The sequence below is a fragment of the Sus scrofa genome, chromosome 15 (genome assembly GCF_054392235.1).
Source record: "Sus scrofa isolate SSC_HxYL_T2T_F1_AM1 chromosome 15, Sscrofa_HxYL_maternal_Yorkshire_Landrace_v2.0, whole genome shotgun sequence".
Lineage (NCBI taxonomy): Eukaryota > Metazoa > Chordata > Mammalia > Artiodactyla > Suidae > Sus > Sus scrofa.
In genome coordinates this window covers 93,152,199-93,171,851 of record NC_139397.1, presented here as the reverse complement: position 1 = coordinate 93,171,851, position 19,653 = coordinate 93,152,199, and the positions used below count along the sequence as shown (strand labels likewise).

General features: G+C 43.1%; 1 protein-coding gene across 4 annotated transcripts in view; it reads right to left on the bottom strand.

Moving 5' to 3' along the window:
• RAPGEF4 (Rap guanine nucleotide exchange factor 4) overlaps positions 1-19,653 on the bottom strand; it is a 320,273-nt gene that overhangs the window by 251,616 nt on the left and 49,004 nt on the right. For all 4 annotated transcript variants that reach the window (XM_084999522.1, XM_021075197.2, XM_084999527.1 and 1 more), the window contains exons 2-3: positions 19,024-19,166; positions 15,216-15,304 (exon numbers count right to left, since the gene is read on the bottom strand). In XM_084999522.1, the coding sequence (XP_084855648.1) occupies positions 15,216-15,304; positions 19,024-19,166 (232 nt within the window). The remainder of the gene's footprint in view (positions 1-15,215; positions 15,305-19,023; positions 19,167-19,653) is intronic.

Sequence of the window (19,653 nt, the reverse complement as noted above, 5' to 3'; positions counted from 1 at the left end):
CTAAGGGAGACGCACAAGGGTAATCCTGAGTTAGAAGGCACAGTTTTCCTTTCATGCATCTAAATACATGACAATAGGGAAATGTTATCAATATCAAGCTAGTGACTCTGTAATCACATCACTAAGACAAATGCCTGTTAAGAATCCAGTGAATCCAGTTCACTGAACCATAGTAAATTGCTTCTGCCCAGATATTACCATATAAAATTGTGTTCAGGAAAATAAAATCAATATCTCAGAAGAGAAAGAAAGATCGGGGGAAATACGAAAAATGGCCTGCTAATAAATTTTCCAGAAAAGCAGCTGCAAACAAACTCAGTCAGAAAAATATCCTGAGAACTGAAATATCAATATCCAGCAAGTTAGATACTTCTGAGTAATTTTCAAATTCTAGTAAAAACACAAGATGGATTAATTACAGATCTTCACAACTTCAGGTTTGCTGGAGGATCCCACTAGCCTACTTACTTGTTTAAATCATCTAAACCCTGAAGAATTCTTTGAGCCTGATTCATACTTTCCAGGATAAATTTTTTTTTTTTTTGTCTTTTTAGGACTGCTTCTGTAGCATATGGAGGTTCCCAGGCTAGGGGTCAAATCGGAGCTACAGCTGCCAGCCTACACTTACAGCCACAGCAACGCCAGATCCGAGCTGTGTCTGCGAACTACACCACAGCCCATGGCAACACTGGATCCTTAATCCACTGAACGAGACCAGGGATTGAACCCTGCGCCTCATGGATGCTAGTCAGGTTCATTAACCACTGAGCCATAAAAGGAACTCCAATACTTAATTCTTTTAATTTCTATTTTAAAACCCAACAGGGATGAACCATAGATATTATTCCTGCCACTAGCCACATCGCTTAATAATCTATCCACAAAGTATAACACAAAGGAACTATGAAGGGCTGTTATTGGTAAGCTAGCCGTGGATTTTTATGGATTAATTTGACTTCTCCATTTCTCATCTCCTTTGCTGACACACGTCACCGTCACTAAAAGGTATACAAACTAAGACACAGGCTGTGAAAGTTGCAGAAACCTGTTTTCTTGCTAGTGAGCGGTGTTTGTCATAGAGACAAAAGATTGACATTGTTCTTGTATGTGCCCTAGAGAGTTTATTGTGACCGCTGCCTCATCACATGTAACAATGTTCAGTCACATTATTACTGCCAAGTGCCCTTCTCGGCAGATCTCCGTGCATCAGAACCCCTGTGCAGAGGGGCACCAGTCTCGGTTGTGTCACCCAGCACCTTGGCTCATTCCCAGTATCCCTCACTCTCCTACCAGAGCTGAGTGTGGGATCCGTCTTTCCTTCACCTCCTCCTTCAGACTAGAGCCTCTCAAATATAAGGACAGGGAGTCACAAATGCAAGATTGGGCCTTGAAAGGAGAACTGTAAAACCTCATCTGAAAGAAGTGTTAAAAGATCAGGAGTTCCCATCGTGCTCAGTGGTTGACGAATCCCTCTAGGAACCATGAGGTTGCGGGTTCGATCCCTGGCCTCACTTGGTGGGTTAAGGATCTGGTGTTGCCATGAGCTGTGGTATAAGTCGCAGATGTGGCTCAGATCCCTTGTGGCTGCAGTGGTGGCTACAGCTCCGATTAGACCCCTAGCCTGGAATCTCCATATGCTGCAGGTGTGGCCCTAGAAAAGACAAAAAGACCAAAAAAAAAAAAAAAGGGGTTACAAGTTCAAACTTGACTTTCAGCACACTCAGTATTTTTCAGACAAATTTACTTAGAAATCTGAGTGGATTTGGGAAGTGTGGCTTGGGCACCGAGATGGCTGAGCCCCTGGGAAGAAGAAAGTCCTAAGAACATCTTCACTCTAAAAATGAATGACCTGGAGTTCCCGTCATGGCGCAGCGGAAAAGAATCCAACTAGGAACCATGAGGTTGCGGGTTTGATCCCTGGCCTCACTCAGTGGGTTAAGGATCTGCCAGTGCTGTGAGCTGTGGTGTAGGTTGCAGATGTAGGCTGGCAGCTATAGCTCTGATTCAACCCCTAGCCTGGGAACCTCCATATGCCATGGGTGTGGCCCCAAAAAGCAAAAAAAAAAAAAAAAAAAAAGAATCACCAACTTTCTAGTCGGGGAGGAGGCGGGCAGGAGGCCACATTTACATTTAAATTTGAGGCACAGGCTTGCACTGGGCTTATAAAATAATGATCAAACAAAGACATTTACATTCAAACATTCTCTATGTAGCAGAACCACCATGGGTTGCTCAGTACCTAAGTTGAAGGGCAGATTAAATGTGAGCAGCATGAGTGTGAGTCAGTGTGGCAGAAGCCCTCTTCTTTCGGTCCCCACTTCCAGCTGACCAGACCCTGTAGGTCAGAGTTCCAAGCCTGAAACCCTGTAGAGATGCTAAATGGATGCCTTTTGCCTGCGGTGGAAAGTGTCCACTTCTGAATGGAACACACCTATTACTTTTAAGCTCCCACAGCCTCAGAGAGCTGCTCACGTCTCAATACTTATTAAATAGGGGCTATTCAGTCTATTTTAGTTTCTGCTCATTTGCAGATTCATATTCAGAAAGATTACCTGAAAGGAAATATTTACAATGACCGAGACCAAGGAAAGCAATCAGCAAGGACAATGAAACATTGGCAGTGAAGGAATGTCCTGTTTTGCGTTAAGATAGCAATTTATTTTGAGGACTTTCAAATAGGAAATGAAGATTTTAAACACTTGAATGTCTTCAAATATGAAGGCGGGTTTAGTAGATGCTGCTGGAGGCCTGATTTCTCCCAACCTGTGACCTACCTCACCCCTACGCCTGAAGGCATCTGTAGGTTTCCAGACAGTTCCCATACAAAGCTTTGGTTTCCTCTCGCAGGCACCTGCATTGCTCCGCCTGAAGGCAGAACACTGGGCAGTTAATGCCTGTTAGGTGCATCTTCCATCAAAGATGCCTAAGAGTAGGAAGCTAAACACCCTGGCTTCCTACCCTACACAATTTCCTAGAGGGTCCCTAGGAGGAGGAGTGAGCCCAGTTGCCCACAGCGGAAATCTCATCAACACTTTTGTTGACACTCCTCCATCCTTGGCTCAACTCTCCTCTCCCTTCCCATGCTTCTTGCGGTCTCCTCCATAAAAACCACTTGTAGCCAAATCCTGTCTCCAGGTTGGCTTCTGGGGAAACAGGAGTCTGGCTTAGCTGAACGCGGCTGTGAGTCCCAAGTTATGCCGAGACCTCTGGGGAGTCGCTCATTTCAAAGAAAGTCTGCTTTGCATCAGACACATCCTAAGTGCAATACCCCCTGGGTGACACCTGGGAAGAACTTATTGTGTTAGTAAAGCGCACTGGGTCTCGGAGGCCAATTCTATTACGCAATGAGGGGTGATGGGCTCTCAAAAAATTACCTACGGCCCATCATTGATATGCTAACTGGTTCCTTCCTCTGATCGGATCCAGCTCTTTCCCACCTATCAGTCCACTTGATCACTCCTTCTCTTACCTTCTAAACCCTTAATTACCCACTCACCTTCCACGTGGGTCTCTAGGTGTGGGAGTGGAACGCAAGGTGCCAGGCACAGGGCCAGGTGTCCTGATATGTCTCATGAATGCCCCACAACAGTTACAGACAATAATGTATTTAAGTGCTTTGCACAATGCCTAACTCAAAAGAAATGCTTGATAAATTGTGGATAGTCTTAACCAGCGGTAGTATTAAAACAATCCCGCAACACTAAAATTACTGCTATTTTACAGGTTGAGGAAAATCAGGCTGAAAGATGTTCAATCCTTTGCCTGAAGCATGGCTAACAAGAGTTGAGACTAGAAACTTGTCAGTCTAATTACCTCCCATATATTTACATGAATTTTTACATGAAATTTAAGTATCTCTTTGCAAGGCTCAGTAGGAAAATGGATCAATCTGATTGATTAAACTATTAATTTAATCCACCCAGGTTCTTTTTTCAATCAGCCAATTTATAGATTTATTGAATACCTAACACCACCAAATCACCAGGAAAATATCAAACATTTGGCATTTCTCCCCCTCTAACCCTCGTTCCAATAATGAGGGCCACCTGACCCTCATCTAGAGGATCCAATCCATTCCTGGCTGGGGCGCCAATCCTTTAACTCACCCAGATGAAATGTAAGTGATCGAAGCCAGAAACGAAGAATCTGCATTTCTGCTTTTCCAACTCTGATCCCATGTTCCAGTCCTAATAACAGAGTTCCTACCTCAGTTGGAGAAACTGGGTTTCTGTCTTTCTGCATCTCGATGTCCTGATAATTCACCCGGTAACCTAATTCTTTTCAAAGTAGCTGACTGCCTTATTCTGACAGCCCTCCCCGGCTCCTCTCTGGCATCCTTCTGATAGCAGCCCTCTTTGTCAGCCTGCTCTGGCCACCACCTCCATCACTGGGCCTGCTTTCTGCCTCCTTGCCCAGCATTTTAGACCTGCCAGCCCTTCCCCATGGGAGCCCTACTGCTCCAGTATTCAGCTTCCTCCCCATCTCTTGCCCAGCACTGCCAGAACATGCCCTCTAGATGGCGCCCACCTCCACCATGGGCAGCCCCCAACTTCCATGATTCTCCTCCTGCCCAGCTAGGTACCAACTGAAGTCACAAACAACATCTTGGTACGATATGTGTTTCAGTGGAATAGGTGGGGTCTGGTTAACTCCACTTATAAAAATTGCTATTAGCTAAATTAACAAAGATGACAACAATCCAGCCCTGATGGAAGGCAGGGCTCATCGGGCAAAGGACACACAGCTGGAGATGCCGGAGTCCGCACACTCCATGCAGAGCAGGAAAATCCCCTGGAGGCAGCACAGGGAGAAGAGCATGTGCCTTGTAAACCTAGATTCGAAACTCATCTCTGCCAACTACAAATGCTTCAGGCTTTGGGTAGAATGCTCCAAGAAGCCTCAGTATCCTCATTTGCAAAACAGGCTCAATTGTTCTCAGAAGACCATGAGCAGAATTCGGTAGAAATAATAAGTAGTCCTATATGGTTCCTGGCACACAGTAGGTGTTCCATTAAAAAATGGAAAAGCTTTCTTTTGTCTTTTTGTCTTATTAGGGCTGCACCCACGGCATATGGAGGTTCCCAGCCTAGGAGTCGAACTGGAGCTATAGCTGCTGGCCTATACCAGAGCCACAGCAACAACAGATCAGAGCTGCGCCATGCGACCTACACCACAGCTCATGGCAACACCAGATCCTTAACCCACTGAGCGAGGCAGGAATCGAACCCGAAACCTCATGGCCCCTAGTCAGATTCGTCTCTGCTCAGCCACGATGGGAACTCTGAAAAAATGGAAAAGATTTCTGACTTGACCTATAATGTATATAAAATAGGGCTATCTACATTTCTAGAAAGCAAATTATATCTTTTCCGCTATTTAAGTAACAGAGAATCTCTTATTCATTTGGTGTTAATCTCCAATTGATGGCTTTTCAACACTTAAATTCCGAGTTTCTCTGTCCCCCAGTCTGGATGTCAAGTGGTTTGAATGATCTGCAAAACACTTCAGCTCTCTGGGGGAGCCTGTATTCAAAGGAACCCATCTGATGAATCCTGCTGTAAATCAAAGAATCCTTTTGTACTGCAACTCATCACCCCTTAATTTCTCTGCTTTGTACGTATGTCTGGATTACAGGATACTGGATTTTCTTAAAGCAGGCATTCTGGTTTAAGGCATTTTATATGTTTCACTATAAACATAACTACACTATGAACACAGGTGATGGTATTAAAGCCCATGGTTATGAGTCACTGATATCCAAGCTCAGAAACACAGTCCTTGTCAATAATGTCGATAAGCAGCCACAGAAGAACCATTTACAGAAGTTAGACATTCTGATGAAATTTAAAAACAGTAAAATAGACAGAAGAAGTCTCAGTGATGAATACAAGATTTTTTTCTGATTGTCCCTTCAAGGGGTATCATTTTTATTATGCATATTTAACTCACTTCCATATGAATGGCTCAAGAAGAGTTCATTGTCTCACTGTGTATTTGTTTTGGATACATATTTGTTAACATCAAGAAACAAATGGGCACTGGGAACTATATCTAGTCACTTGTAATGGAGCATGATGGGGGATAATGTGAGAAAAAGAATGTATTCATGTATGTGTGACTGGGTCACAGTGCTGTACAGTAGAAAATTGACAGAACACTGTGAACCAACTATAAGGGAAAAATAAAAGTCATTTTAAAAAAACCAAATGTGTCCTTTAAGTGTGTGGATCCTGAAACAAAGTTTTACAAAGCAAATATTGTTACCCTTTTTTATTTTAGGCCTACAGGCAAGACTTGCCATTAAGTTTGGGAATGCCTGGGTTTCTTTCATGAGCTTGAATTTAGTCCTGGAATTTACCAAGTACTCTAAGTCCTTTTAGGAAATAAAAACTTGATGGAATCTAATCTCTGAATTTGTCAAGGTATTATACAGTCTGAAGAATTTATTGCCAAGCAGGAAGGCAAAATACTTCTAAGACAAATGTGTTTTTTTCCCTAACAAACAGCAAAGACAAAGTCTGTGACTTTGAGAGCATGTCTCTGGCATCAGCATTAGACACAGCTTAACAAGATCAGACAAGCTGGCTGTGGGAAGGTTCAATGAGAATGGCCTAGCATTAGCATTCTGATAGCTGGATCAGGGAGGGCAGTCCCCTGTCAGCGGAGAGCAAGTCTGTCCTGTGGCTCTGTGACAGTGGCTAGGTGGTACCCCCACCCAATCTGAGACTGACATGGGCAACAAAACTAAATACAGTACACGGATGCCCCATGCAGGATGCTAAATAAACTCCCATCAGATCCTGACAGAGGGGTTACCTGAGCACAGACAAGTAGTAAGAGACTGTGAACTGGAGACGGGCATCTGCCATGTGCCTCTGCAAGGACTGAAGTAGGAGTCACTGCAGCTGCCAACCCTCACCAGCTCAGGGTCAAGATCAGGAGTGCGGCACTCTGTGCTCTGGGAAAACTGGCAGCACAGGTCTTCAGATAGATATATTCAGGAGAGGATATTATGAGCTCAGTTCTTGCCATCTCTTCATAACTAGAAAAGTACTAAAAGCTTTCATGGTGACACCTGCTTCCCATGACCAGCAGCAGCAGCCACCGTCTATAAAATGTGTGCGTGGCTGCAGGTACTTCTCCCTTCGCCAAAAATCACACACAGACCAACAATCCCCCCACCGCATCTTTAGAACGGCTTTTCAGACCTATCTGAAATGCCGCCTCCTGGACTACACTCCTCATTTTGCCCCAAATAAAAGTTAACTCTCAACTTTTAGGTTGTGCATATTTTTCAAGTTGACAAGATGAAGAGAAGAACCGTGGGCGTGGCACCTTTCCCGTGTACTGTCTCAATAAATGGGTTCAGAAAAATGTTTCCTAATGAACAGCGAAGTTCCATGTCTGAAGATAATGGGGTGAAATGAGAATGAACCCAGGAATCAGACAGGCAACAAGACAAAGATGGCAGAAGATAGAGAAGACCATCTTTGAGAAAAACAGCTTTGTTGAAGAGACAGAGGGTTTGGAAAAGAAAATAAAATAAAGGCCTATTTTACTTGGAGGGGAGAATCTGTAAGAGATCATTTTCCAAAATGTGCTTAAAAATTACCAGAGAACTTTATAGAGATGGATGAGAGAATAAATAAATAACCAAAGCCAATCACAGCCCCCTTCTCTGATCCTATGAAATGGCTGAACAATATTGTTAAACTTCTTGCCATCTCTAATACCAAGAGCATTTCCTGCTTTTTCTATTCTAGCACTGCCCTCTTGTGATAAAAGGACAACATTACAACCAACAGCATTCCACTCTAGGGGACCAACTCTTCCTTCTCAAAATAGAAATAAAAAAGCACAGGAGTTCCCCTTTGGGCTCAGTGGTAACTGAACCCAACTAGTAGGGTGGTATTGCTGTGGCTGTTGCGGGAGGCCAGCAGCTGCAGCTCCAAGTGGACCCCTAGTCTGGGAACTTCCTGCCGCACATGTGGCCCTAAAAAGGAAAAAAAAAAAGAAAAAAAAAAAGGAAGAAGCAGCACAGAACCCCTACTCTTTCCTAAGCTTCATACTAAGTATATACATTAACTCACTTAAGGTAGAAACTATTATGCCCAATTTATAGCTACTCTGACTTGCTTAAGGTCACAGCAATTAAGAGCCTCTGAGGATTTCAAAAGGTCTGATTTAAATCATTGTACATTGCACTAGATAAATATTAACAACCTAAAGAAGCATCTGTTGCAGAGTTGTAGAGGTTTTAATGAATAAAACTTGCCCTATTTTGCAGTATGAACTTCTATTTACTCTGCAGCCATCGGAAACGCTGCTTTCATGTGACTGGGAAAATGTTAAATATTTTCGGTGTAAAGATTATTTTAAAACCTTCTTGACTCTTAGGATTTAAATATTTACCATGTCAAACAGGCCCTTCACACATAAAAGCTGCGGAGAAAAGCAGGACCTTGTCCCTCACACATACACACACACAGTTGAGCACCTATTACCACTCACCAGGGCGTTTATGTCCTAATCCTTCTGCCAAATGTGAAATCAAGGGCTGTTTTTGCTATGATGTCGGGCATCAGTGTATCCAAGGAGTAAAGAAGGAACCGCGCTCCGAGACCACAGAGGTGTGTACTGGCGCGCCCGGGGCAAGCAGCCTTTGTATTTGTAGACTCTCCAGGAAGCCCCAGGCAAACAGTCACACGTGTGGGCTGTGGCCAAGCACGGCACGGGCAGAGCCCTGGATTGGGGAAGGAATCAGGGTGATTTCCAGCTCTGTGGGTTACCCCTGTGTCACCTTGAGTAGACAACTCATTCACCTGTGACTAAGCAAGATACAGTACAGCTGGGTCCACTTAATAGGGTGGCACAAACAAGAGTGCAAGTAAAATGCTTTACAAATGATGAGATTTCATACAACTCTGCTTGCTGGACAGCACCAATGAGAAATAACACTGACCCTCTACCTAGGGTCTAAGAATCTACCAAAGAAGAACCTACCAAACCAATCACAGAAAGAAGTGTGTTTTCCCACCGTAGGGAGCAGAAAAGTATAAAGCAAGGATGGGAAGGCGGAAAAAGAAATATATGGAAACAGGTAGGAAGGTAACATGAATTTATGAGCCAAATAAAATATTTCTGTTCTATGTATTCTTGGAAGTTATATATAGCTATATATTCCTATTATGTAAAATAAAAAACTCCACCTGTAAAGGGTTTCCTTCCGTATGAGTTTCTTATTTCAATCAACAGCATCACCATCCACCTTCACTCTGTCCCTTCCCCTTCACATCCTCTGGATGGCACCTGTACCACCACAATGGTCAAGAACTTGAGCCCTAGAATCCCAAAGAACTGGCTCTGGCACCTCAAGGCTGTTATTGAGCACCTAACCTGTAAAATAGACTAATGATAGCAATGAATGGGAGAGGGCAGTGAAATAAAACTTATATAAAATGCTTTGCACAAAGCTGCCTGTAGTGGGCGCTCTGTTACCATTAGCTGTCCAGCCCTTAACTCACCATTGTAGCTCAGCTAAAACCCCACTAAGGAACAGAAACTCAGAGATAAGTCTGGAAATTTATCACTACCATCTCTGACTTCTGACTCTCAGATGAGAAGAGAGGCATGCAGGGCAGGGTGAGGCTTGAGGAAAGAAAACGGAAGGGCAGGCTAGCAAGAAATGCTGCTCCAACCACTTTTGAAGATTTGACTCTTACGCTGTTGTTACATTTCTCTTTCCTTAATTCTCTTAGTCTCTTTTACATTTTCTTCTTTATCTTTTACTGCCCCCGGCCATAAATCTTTTTTGTGTGTAAGCAGGAGGAAGAACATGAAATTTGGAATGTCTTGAATGTGAATTCAAATCTCTCTCTCTCTTTTTTTTTTTTTTCCTTTCTCTTTTTAGGGCCACACCTGCAGCATATGGAAGTTCCTAGGCTAGGGATCCAGTCGGAGCTGCAGCTGCTGGCCTATGCCACAGCCAGAGCAATGCAAGATACTGGCCACATCTGTAATCTACACCACAGCTCACAGCAAACATTGGATCCTTAACCCACTGAGCAAGGCCAGGGATCGAACCCGCATCCTCATGGAAACTAGTCAGGTTCATTAACTGCTGAGCCACAACGGGAACTCCCGTGAATTCAAATCTTAATTTAGCCACGCATATCTGTGTGGCCCCAGGAAATTTATACCTAAAGTCAATGAGCCTTGTTTTCAAGCCCCTATAAAATAAGACATGAATAACTAAAGATGAAGTCAGTTAATATCCATGGAAGCCCTAGCACAATGTGACACGTGAAGGCACTCAGCAAGCTGTTGCTGGTCTCTAGGAATTTCAGGGCTTTTCTTGCTTCTTCTCCCAAGGTCCACAGCTTCCCATTTTGCTTCCTCTGATAGAGGCATATGATGGTTAATTTTATGGGTCAACTTGGCTAGACCATGGTAACCAGTTGTTTAGTTAAACAGTCTATATTTTGCTGTAAAAGCATTTTTTAGATGTGGTTAATATTTACAATTGGTAGACTTTAAGGAAAGCAGGTTACCCTCCATAACCTGGGTGGGCCTCACCTCATCAATTCAAAGCCTCAGGAGCAATGTGGTCTCCTTTGAGGTTTCCCAAAGAAGGATTTCTGCTCCCAGACGGCAACACAGAAATTTTCCCTGTGTTTCTAGCTTTCAGATTCGAGACGAAAGCATCAGCTTTCACCTGAATCTCCAGCCTGCCAGCTTGCCCTAGAGATTTCAAATTTAGCAGCCTCCACAATCACACAAGCCAATTTCTTTTTTCTTTTTCTTTTTTTTGTCTTTTTGCCATTTCTAGGGCAGCTCCCATGGCATATGGAGGTTCCCAGGCTAGGGGTCTAATTGGAGTTGTAGCCACTGGCCTACACCACAGCCACAGCAATGCCAGATCCAAGCCACTTCTGCAACCTACACCACAGCTCACGGCAATGCTGGATCCTTAACCCACTGAGCAAGGCCAGGAATCGAACCCGAAACCGCTTGGTTCCTAGTGGGATTCGTTAACCACTGAGCCACGACGGGAACTCCAAGCCAATTTCTTAAAAGAAAAAATACCTCCTGTTGGTCTTGTTTTCTGGAGAACCCTGATCTATATAGGGTCCTACCCTGATCGACTAAACCATTGTCCTGGTTTCGCCGCAACGCTAATGGGCAGAGACCCAGAGTGCATTACAAGTCCAGAGTCCATTATAAGTCCAGTAAAAATGGCGTTTCTGTTTCTCGCTTTTAACAGCCTGCCATGGAAGGAGGTTCAGCTACCTGGCTCATTCTGCCTAGCGTCTTCCTCCCAGGTGGCTGGAACCCTGTCATACCCATCAGAACCGGCTGGAAGGCTGGGCCCTCTGTCTACCTCAGTCTCCTCTCTGGAGGCATTGTGGATGTAGGGAGCGAATGTGTTTTCTCTTCCTTACTTCTTAGTGACTCTACAAATCAGTTCATAAAACTCTGGTTGGACATGACGGGGTGAAGTACACACAGATGGCAGTAAGAATAAATATTATTAGCTTTTTTGATGTAAAGTTAATAATTCCTAACAAAGTAAGAGAAGACTAAGCCCAGCTTAGGAAAGTTCTCTGCATTGGGTGTGAGGTCAAAACCACAGCTAAAATCTAAAGGTAAAAGTTTACTTAATTATTTTTAAAACCCACAGCTAATCACGAAGTGATGCTTGGCTATTCTTGGCTAGCACCCCACGGTGAGAGAGAATTGGTCCAGGACAATACTCCAGGAGCGCCTGGCCAAATACTATTTTAATACCATCAAAATCTCATGCCGGCTGGTAACATCTGAGGTGTCAGCACATCACTGCTGATGTTACTTATCAACCTCTAAGAACATCTGCTCTGCCTTTTTTTAATTCTTCTTTCCTCATCTCGCTTCTCTGCTTTTCTTTCTTCTTCACCTTTCTCCTGCCTAATTCTCATCTTCCTTCCCTTCCCTCTCTTTCCTCACCTTTCTCTTTTCAGCTTCCCCCGCCTCCCCGTCAGTACTCATCCAGGACCACACAGAGGAGGAAGGAGAAGCATCCTCTTCTAGACCCTGTCCCTGCACACAACCATCAGGTGAGCCCAGGTTAAGGTAAGCTTTGGGCAGGGCTCTGAGTAAGGAGGGCCAGAGAGTGCCCATCAGGACAGCAGTCTGCAGTACAAAGTGTGCAGAGATAAGGGATAGAGGGTAAGCTGAGAGGATGAGAAACAGCCAGAGAGAGGGAAACTGCATATACTTCATTGTGTTTCTTTTTCTTTTTTTTTTTTTTTCTTCTTAGGACCGCACCTGCAGTATATAGAGGTTCCCAGCCTAGGGGTCGGATCAGAGCTGCAGCTGCCAGCCTATGCCACAGCCACAGCAACTCAGGATCCGAGCCACATCTGTGATCTACACCATAGCTCACCGCAACACCAGATTCCGAACCCACTAAGCAAGGCCAGGGATGGAACCTGTATCCTCATGGATATCAGTCGGGTTTGTTACGGCTGAGCCATGACAGGAATTCCTTCACTGTGTTTCTTTTGAGTCCAACAGGCCAGAGCATCGGCTGAGAGCCTACGTTCAGGTACCTAACTGCTTGGGTCTTAACCTTGGTTTCCCTGATTTCTAGATACATTACTGGGAGCAAATTAGTTAACCACTTGAGGCCTTAGTTTCCTCATCTGTGAAATGAAACACTAATATGACCTACCTTATAGGGTTATTGTGGGGATTAAAGGAATAAATAAATACCTGCCTTTTAAGTACCTAGAACACTGCTTAGCACATAGCAAATATCCAAGAATTGCTAGTTTTTCTCAGTCCCCTTGGGAAACTAAGGCAGCTTTCAAGAATCAAAGGCACTTCTCCCTGAAATCCAAGAGGAAACTGGCTCCATGAGATCATCAGGACCGTCAGGACCAGCAGGCACAGACTCCAGGCAGTTTCTAATGGAACTTTCCATGATGGATGCATGGCAAGGGTATATTATCAGTTAAGTAGGGCTCAGGCACTGGCCTGAGACCCTACCCACCCATGACAATGGGTGTAACACAACTAAACTCCAAACTCCAAATGTCCACTTACCAACAATCCATGTGTTAGATGGTAACTGCCCAGAACTCCAATATGCACTCAAGTTCCTACAAAATTTAAACCTCAAATTGAGTATGCCGTACATGTTTCTCACATGTGAAGTGTGCTACATATGAAAATGGCTCAGAAGCACTGTCTTAAATGTGGTACCCGGCTGGAGATTATTCGTCCCTTTCACAGATTCTGGGATTTCTTCTTAATATTTCTTTCTGATTCTATAGTTGGCCAGTTCTCTTCCTTCAGTTTCTATGTGACTTCTGAATATGCCAATGTAAGACATGGAACATTCTCATACTGAAGCGGGACGGTGGCCTCTAGAGGGGCTCCTTCTGTGATGAGAGGCTCTTGGCTCTAATTAAGAAGGTTCTATACATTTAGGCCACATGGAATAATGACAGAGCAAGGGCCACTGCAGATGTAAAAGGAGACTCTGGGTCCAATTTTAAATTCACAAATGTTACAGTGGGGGCAGGAAGAATATGAGCTTTATCCACTAGGATGCCGAGCTCCTCAGAGGTGACTAATGAGGGAAGCTGATAATGCACTTCAGAAAAAAAGTACCGGAGTTCCCGTCGTGGCGCAGCGGAAACGAATCCAACTAGGAACCATGAGGTTGCAGGTTCGATCCTTGGCCTCGATCAGTGGGTTAAGGATCCAGTGTTGCCGTGAGCTGTGGTGTAGGTTGAAGACGCGGCTTGGATCCGGCATTGCTGTGGCTGTGGTGTAGGCTGGCAGCTACAGCTCCAATTGGACCCCTAGCCTGGGAACCTCCATATGCCGCAGGTGCGGCCATAAAAGACAAAAGACAAAAAAAAAAAAAAAGAAAAAAAAAAGAGAGAGAGAGAGAAAAGACAAAAAGTAGAATTGGCCCTCCCTCATTTGACAAGATGAGGCAGAGAAACAGTGAGCGATTTTCAGGGGACTGCACTGACCAGGTCTCCTCTGCATGGCTGGAGCTCCTGAAAGGCTGACAAGGCATCACTTCTAGGACGAAGAAACACTGGGAAACCAGGTAGAAGAGGACCTTGGAAGACTTGCTTCTCCTTCCCCTTTGCTCATGTTTCTATGCAACAGAAGCTTCTCACTGCAATGGACTTGTCTGCATATTCCCAATAGACAGCAAACTCCTGGAGGGCAGGCATTTCATGTCCCCACACTTGGCACCATACTCAAATCATGGAAGACATTACTATAAATGTTTCTTGAGTAACTTTGTTTTTGGGTTTTTGTTTTGTTTTGTTTGTCTTTTTATGGCTGCACCCATGGCATGTGGAAATTCCCAGGCTACGGGTCAAATTGGAGCTACAGATGCCAACCTACGCCACAGCCACAGCAATGCGAGGTCAAGTATCGAAACTGCATCTGCATCCTCAAGGATATTAGTCAGGTTTGTTACCTCTAAGCCATGATGGGAACTCCTAAGAGTTTCTTGAGTAACTTAATAAAGGAATTCAACAAATATTTGCTGAGGGCCTTACTATGGGGAAAAGAAAATGGGCTTGAAAGTGTAATTTAAAAAACAAAAACAAAAAACTTTTTTTTTTTTTCTTTTCAGCGCTACACCTGCAGCATATGGAAGTTCCCAAGCTGGGGACTGAATCAGAGCAGCAGCTGCCAGCCTACATCACAGCCACAGCAACACCAGATCCTTAACTCAATGAGCAAGGCCAGGGATCAAATCTGAATCCTCATGGACACTAGTTGGGTTCTTAACCTGAGCCACAATAGGAACTCCTTGAAAGGGTAACTTATTTATTTATTTAAAAAAAATTTTTTTTGGTCTTTTTAGGGCCCCACCTGCGGCATATGGAGGTTCCCAGGCTAGAGGTCGAATTGGAGCTGTAGCCGCTGGCCTACACCACAGCCACAGCAACGCGGAATCCGAGCCACATCTGCAACCTACACCACAGCTCACGGCAACGCCGGATCCTTAACCCACTGAGCAAGGCCAGGGATCTAACCCGCAACCTCATGGTTCCTAGTCGGATTCCTTAACCCACTGAGCCATGATGGGAACTCTGAAAGTGTAATTTTGATGGCTTACAAGACATAGGAATAATGTTATCTTTAAATAATCATAATAAATCTTACTTTAAGAAAAAAAAAGAGAATAAGGATCTTACCTGGTGACTGCTGGTCTCAGAAACTTTAACATCCAAAGACCCTGCCAGGACAGCATACCAGTTGGTTCCGATATCACCCTGGCGAAATACTGAAAAAGAAACAGTCATGTAAATAGACCAAATATAAGTTGGTTTTACTGTGTAACCAGACAGTTTCTCACTGGTTATTGTAAGCCCAACTTGGACTTCTGTGAGCTTACCAATCTTCCTCTCTGTTCCCACCAGAACACGCCATAATTTTCTTTCCCTCTTCTGTCAACAAAGCTATCTCCTCCTTACTCAACATTCCATAAAGTAGAACTCTATTAAAACAGAACTCTTCCATGTTTACAGAGCAGTAATCAGGAATGATAAACCTAAATGCTATAAGTTCCTTTGAATGTATGAAGAATTGCCTGGTATTCTCTGTAATTTATCTTAAATCCACTTCATTGGATTGTGATTCTTAGAAAATTATTACTCTAGATGGGATACACATTAAGATTATGTGACTCAACAAAACCAGCCCCGATTTTCCAAATATAATTAAAATAAAAGCAACGTATTTCTAGAATAGTTTCTCCTTTTAAGCTAACCAATGAATAAGAAAAATAAAATCTGCTTTAAATTTATTACTGTACTATCATTTTCCATTTTCTTATTTGTTTTACAAATTTACTGCTTTTAGGCATTACAGATACTCTTTAGAAATGATTCTCATCAGAAATTTCTGAACTAATTTTGCTTTCCTTTTGTATTCTCTAAGAGAAAACATTTATTTGGAGAGAACCTTAGTTCCCACATCCAAGTTAAGACCATAGTTTGGGAAGTCATTCTGAAACACTGGTTCAAAAATCTCATACAAACCCAAATATCTTTTTAAATATCCCAGCTAAATAACTAGATGGAATGATCTAATACTCTCAAATTCTTTTCAAAGAGTCAGAAGTCAAGTGGCTCAATGAAAAATTACATGACGACTCAGTGGGACAGTTGAGTTCTGGCAAAGCCAGTGTTCAGTGCATAAGAGAAAGCTTCTGGGAGCCGTAATTAATGATGACAAGCTGTTCTAAACTCTCTGACTAAGACATGCTGTGGAAAGGCAAGAACAACAATGGCATCTTACCAAGAGCAAGATAAGCTTAGGATGGGGGGTTGATGCCTTGATGGCTGGCCTCTCCAGTAACTCTGCTATTCCTAGCCTTTGAAAGTGACTTATTTCAGAGGTAGGGCTTTGCTTTCATTAACTTCTTGGCCCCTCAAAGACACCATCATTTGCCAATCAAATTCACATTACATATCAATAGATTCATTTTGAAAATGGCTTTAAGAAATAGAAAAGAGTCTCCTCTCTGAAAGAATGAAGTTCCTGATAACAGTAAGAATAAAAAACACTGGTTTCGTAGACTTGTGGTTGCCAAGTGGGTGGGGGGAGAGAGTGGGATGGACTGGGAGTTTGGGGTTAGTAGATGTAAACTATCCCATTTAGAATGGATAAGCAATGAGGTCCTACTGTATAGCCCAGGGAACTATATCCAGTCTCTTAGGATAGGCCATGATAGAAGATAATATAAGAAGATAATATAAGAAAGGAATTGACATATAGGTCAATTTGCTGTACAGCAGAAATTGGCACAACACTAAATAAACTATACTTATTTATTTTATTATTATTATTATTTTTGTCTTTTTGCCTTTTCTAGGGCCGTTCCTGTGGCAAATGGAAGTTCACAGACTAGGGGTCTAATCGGAGCTGTAGCCACCGGCCTGTGCCAGAGCCACAGCAACGCGGGATCCGAGCCATGTCTGTAACCTACACCACAGCTCATGACAACACCGGATCCTTAACCCACTGAGCAAGGCCAGGGATCAAACCCACCACCTCACGGTTCCTAGTCGGATTTGTTAACCACTGAGCCATGACGGTAACTCCAAAATCAACTATATTTTAATAAAAATAAAACAAAAAGAAAATATCGGTTTGAAAACAATACGTACGGGTAATTTTTAAAATAGAAGTGTGACTGTTTTTGCATGTGTGCATATAGGAAAACACCTTAAAGGACACACAAAAGGATGTTAACAGCAATGTCTGGATTTGGAGACTGCACCTGATTTTCGTCTTGTCTTCTACATTTTCTACAATGATGTTGTGACAGACCCTGTTAGTTTCCCACTCAGAAACATGCTCTCCCTTCCTCCGATTTAACTAAACATGGATTTTATACAAGTTCCCAACCTCCTCCACAAGGCCAAGGGCTCAGAGCATATGCGTTTCTTTCCCAGCTCCACTGGGGTAACCATGCTTGGTCTAAATCATGCTTATCCCATGATCTTTGCCAGTGACTAGTTTAAACATGGGTACATGGCCAATGGAACAATACAGGAAGTCTTCTGGGGGACTGCTGAAAAGAGACAGAAAGTAATCTTTCAGCAGGAAGGTTTTGTATCAGCATGCAATGCCTCCAACTGCTGTAGCTAGCAGTCTCAGAACGACAGGGGACAAATCTGAGTACAAAAGCCAACACCTGAGAAACAAATATACCAAAAAAAAAAAAAAAAAGGGCTGCTGAGTCACTTAATCAACCAACCCTGAAGCCATCCTACCTCAGGACAGCTTATACTTGAGCAACTGATTCTCCTTCCTTGCCTGAGTTATTATTCAAGCCAGTTGGATGGGAATTTTCCATTACTGCAGCATGAAGATCCTAACAGATGGAACAGCATCACTTTTTTAATGAGAAAACATTTTTTTTGGCCTTTTATTTTTTTAGGGCCACACCCATGGCATATGGAGGTTCCCAGGCTAGGGGTGGAATTGGAGCTGTAGCTGCCGGCCTACGCCACAGCCACAGCAACACCAGATTGGAGCTGCGTCTGCAACCTATACCAAAACTCAAAGCAACACTGGATCCTTAACCCACTGAGCAAGGCCAGGGATCAAACCTTCGTCCTCATGGATGCTAGTCAGATTCATTTCCACTGAGCCACAACGGGAACTCCCCAAGAACACATTTTTAAACGCAGTTGTTACTAAAATACTCTTCCTGCCCCTTGGTCACATCTAGAATAGACATTATCATTGAGGTAATTCAAAACATTACTATTGCAAATCATCAATGCTTTAATTTTTTCTTTTTTTGTCTTTTTGTCTTTTCTAGGGCAGTACCCGAGGCATATGGAGGTTCCCAGGCTAGGGGTCTAATCAGAGCTGTAGCCCCAGCCTACACCACAGCCACAGCACTGCAAGATCCGAGCCATGTCTGTGACCTATACCACAGCTCACGGCAACGCTGGATCCTTAACCCACTGAGCGAGGCCAGGGAATCGAACCCAAAACCCCATGGTTCATAGTCAGATTCACCAACCACTGAGCCATGATGGGAACTCCTCAATGCTTTAATTTTAAAAACTACTATTATCATTAGTTAAGAGATCTTTTATCTTTATTTAATATCCTACTGGCTTACATATTCTTGGGTTACAGAAAATAACCACATATTAGAATTTCTAAAAATAAACAAAAAATAAATAAATAAATAAAAAGAATTTCTAAGGATACTGCTGAATATATAAATCAGTACCTTCTTCCAGCTCCACCTGGAAAGTAGGCAGCCCTGGAAGAAGCATTTAAATGCTGTAGACAAAAGGGTTAAGGAGATGCCTACATGGGACGAATAAACAAAGGAAAGGGAAATGTCAACCTAACACCTTTGGTTGAAGCTCAAATATGTGGCTCATGGATACCCCACTTGCTATCCATTCCCACAGGATAATCACAAAGGAGCACAAACTTATACATGAAAACATTATATGTTGCGTTTCTTACATGTTATTCCTTTTTCCAGGTTCTCATAATAACCACATAAACAAATCTGATGAAGGAGATTTGGGTGAAATTTCTCAAAAGCTTTAACTTCTTTCAGCCTGGTGAAGATTATATCCACATCTTCACTGGATCGTTCCAACGGTCTATTAAGGGGAGAAAAGGCAAAAGCTACTCAGTAAGGACTTACTTGAGTCAACACACATTATTCTAATTATATTCAAATGTATGCAAATACCCCACTTGCAAGTATTTTATTGCAAATATTTATTCCCTATAGCCATTATAAATACTTTCAGGCCTTTGTTAACTATGCAACTTAAATCACAACTGCTGTAGATGGTGTGATATGGTGATTTATAATAAGAACTATAAAATAATAAATAAGAAACTGCCACTTGTAATTTCTTCTATTAGAGCCACAGGGGCATCTTTTATTATAGTATTTGATCTTTTATCCTCAGTTCCTGAAATGCTTAAGAACCATAGAGGTGAAAGGTACCAAGGCACCACAGCTGAGTTTATGTTAATGAGGTGACTTTTGGAAAATGCTCAGGTAAGCTAAGGATGGGTCTGGTTGCCAGGAGAACAATCTGTGATTAGAGGGTTGGCCCTTTCAGCCCCAGCCCCTGA